This window comes from Echinops telfairi, unplaced genomic scaffold (genome assembly GCF_000313985.2).
Source record: "Echinops telfairi isolate 266 unplaced genomic scaffold, ASM31398v2 ScPeMD7_7412;HRSCAF=8450, whole genome shotgun sequence".
Taxonomy (NCBI): domain Eukaryota; kingdom Metazoa; phylum Chordata; class Mammalia; order Afrosoricida; family Tenrecidae; genus Echinops; species Echinops telfairi.
In genome coordinates, this window is record NW_022111312.1 from 1,072,041 (window position 1) to 1,073,204 (window position 1,164).

Below are 1,164 nucleotides of genomic sequence, written 5' to 3' on the forward strand. Positions count from 1 at the left end.
TTAAGTGGAGAGCAAATGTTTTGAGAATGATGAGGGCAACGAATGTACAAATGTGCTTTACACAACTGATGTATGTATGGATTGTGATAAGAGTTGTATGAACCCCTAATAAAATGATTAGAAAAAAAAAAGAAAACAAACTATAGACTCACCAGCTTTTAAGTCACAGAACTCAACCTCCCCAGGGCATAAAAGGGACTGAATTTACCTATGTTACTGCCCACCAGACTCATCTGGAGACTTCCACTTCAAAACACTCCTTTCAAGCCAACTGGAGACTGCCCGCCCCCTCAGCTCTCCACACAAGCCCCTTACCCGAGCAGCTTCCACAATCGCACTCTCAAACTCTCGGTAAGCCTCCCAGATGGCGAGTCCTTTGGTCAGGTGCAGGCCGACGGACGAGAGCGCCCTTTCAAACACGGAGCGTACCTTCTCAAGGCCGCCCTTCTGGCCAATTCCTCCGACGGAGTACTGCCCATACTCCAGCCAGATGTTCGGGCCTGCAAAGGGCAAGTGTCCGGTGAGTTGTCTGCTCCTGTGAAGACTGGCCGTCTCAGAAACTCACAAGCCAGCTGGGCTCTGCCCTACAGGGTCTCTCTGAGGCCAATGGCAATGAGTCGAGTGAGGGTTTTTTCGGGGATCAGAGGATAGTTTCAAAGGCTCCTACATGAATCTTTTAAAGATTCACACATAAACTCATGCTATAAATAAAGTTACAATGGCAATGTGCTGGCTGCTGCAGCGTTAAGAGCCGTCAGTGAGAGGGAGACAAGGGCCCAGCCCCCGAGGAGCTGGAACGAGTGTGGACCCGGGGCTCCTCCGTGCGTGGCTACCTCTTCCTGGGGCTCTGAAATTATTCCTTCCACTTTCTATTTGAAAACCTAGACCAGTGGTTCTCAACCTTCCTGAGGCCGCGACCCTTTCATACAGTTCCTCATGTGGTGGTGACTCCCCCACCCATAACATTATTTTCGTTGCTACTTCATCACTGTCATTTTGCTGCTTTTAAGAATCAGGTGACTCCTTGAAAGGGTCGTTTGACCCCCAAAGGGGTCTCGACCCCCAGGTTGAGAACCGATGCCCTAGACAATGATAAATAATAATTGAACTCAAATCTTGCCACAGGTTGGCCCAAAACAAAACTCAGAAGAGGCAGGAGAGATG

General features: G+C 49.3%; 1 protein-coding gene across 1 annotated transcript in view; it reads right to left on the minus strand.

Moving 5' to 3' along the window:
* The window catches only part of SART3 (spliceosome associated factor 3, U4/U6 recycling protein), a 26,898-nt gene that overhangs the window by 18,303 nt on the left and 7,431 nt on the right, over nt 1-1,164 (minus strand). Inside the window, exon 2 of the mRNA XM_045296682.1 lies at nt 242-500. Coding sequence (XP_045152617.1) covers nt 242-500 — 259 coding nt within the window. The remainder of the gene's footprint in view (nt 1-241; nt 501-1,164) is intronic.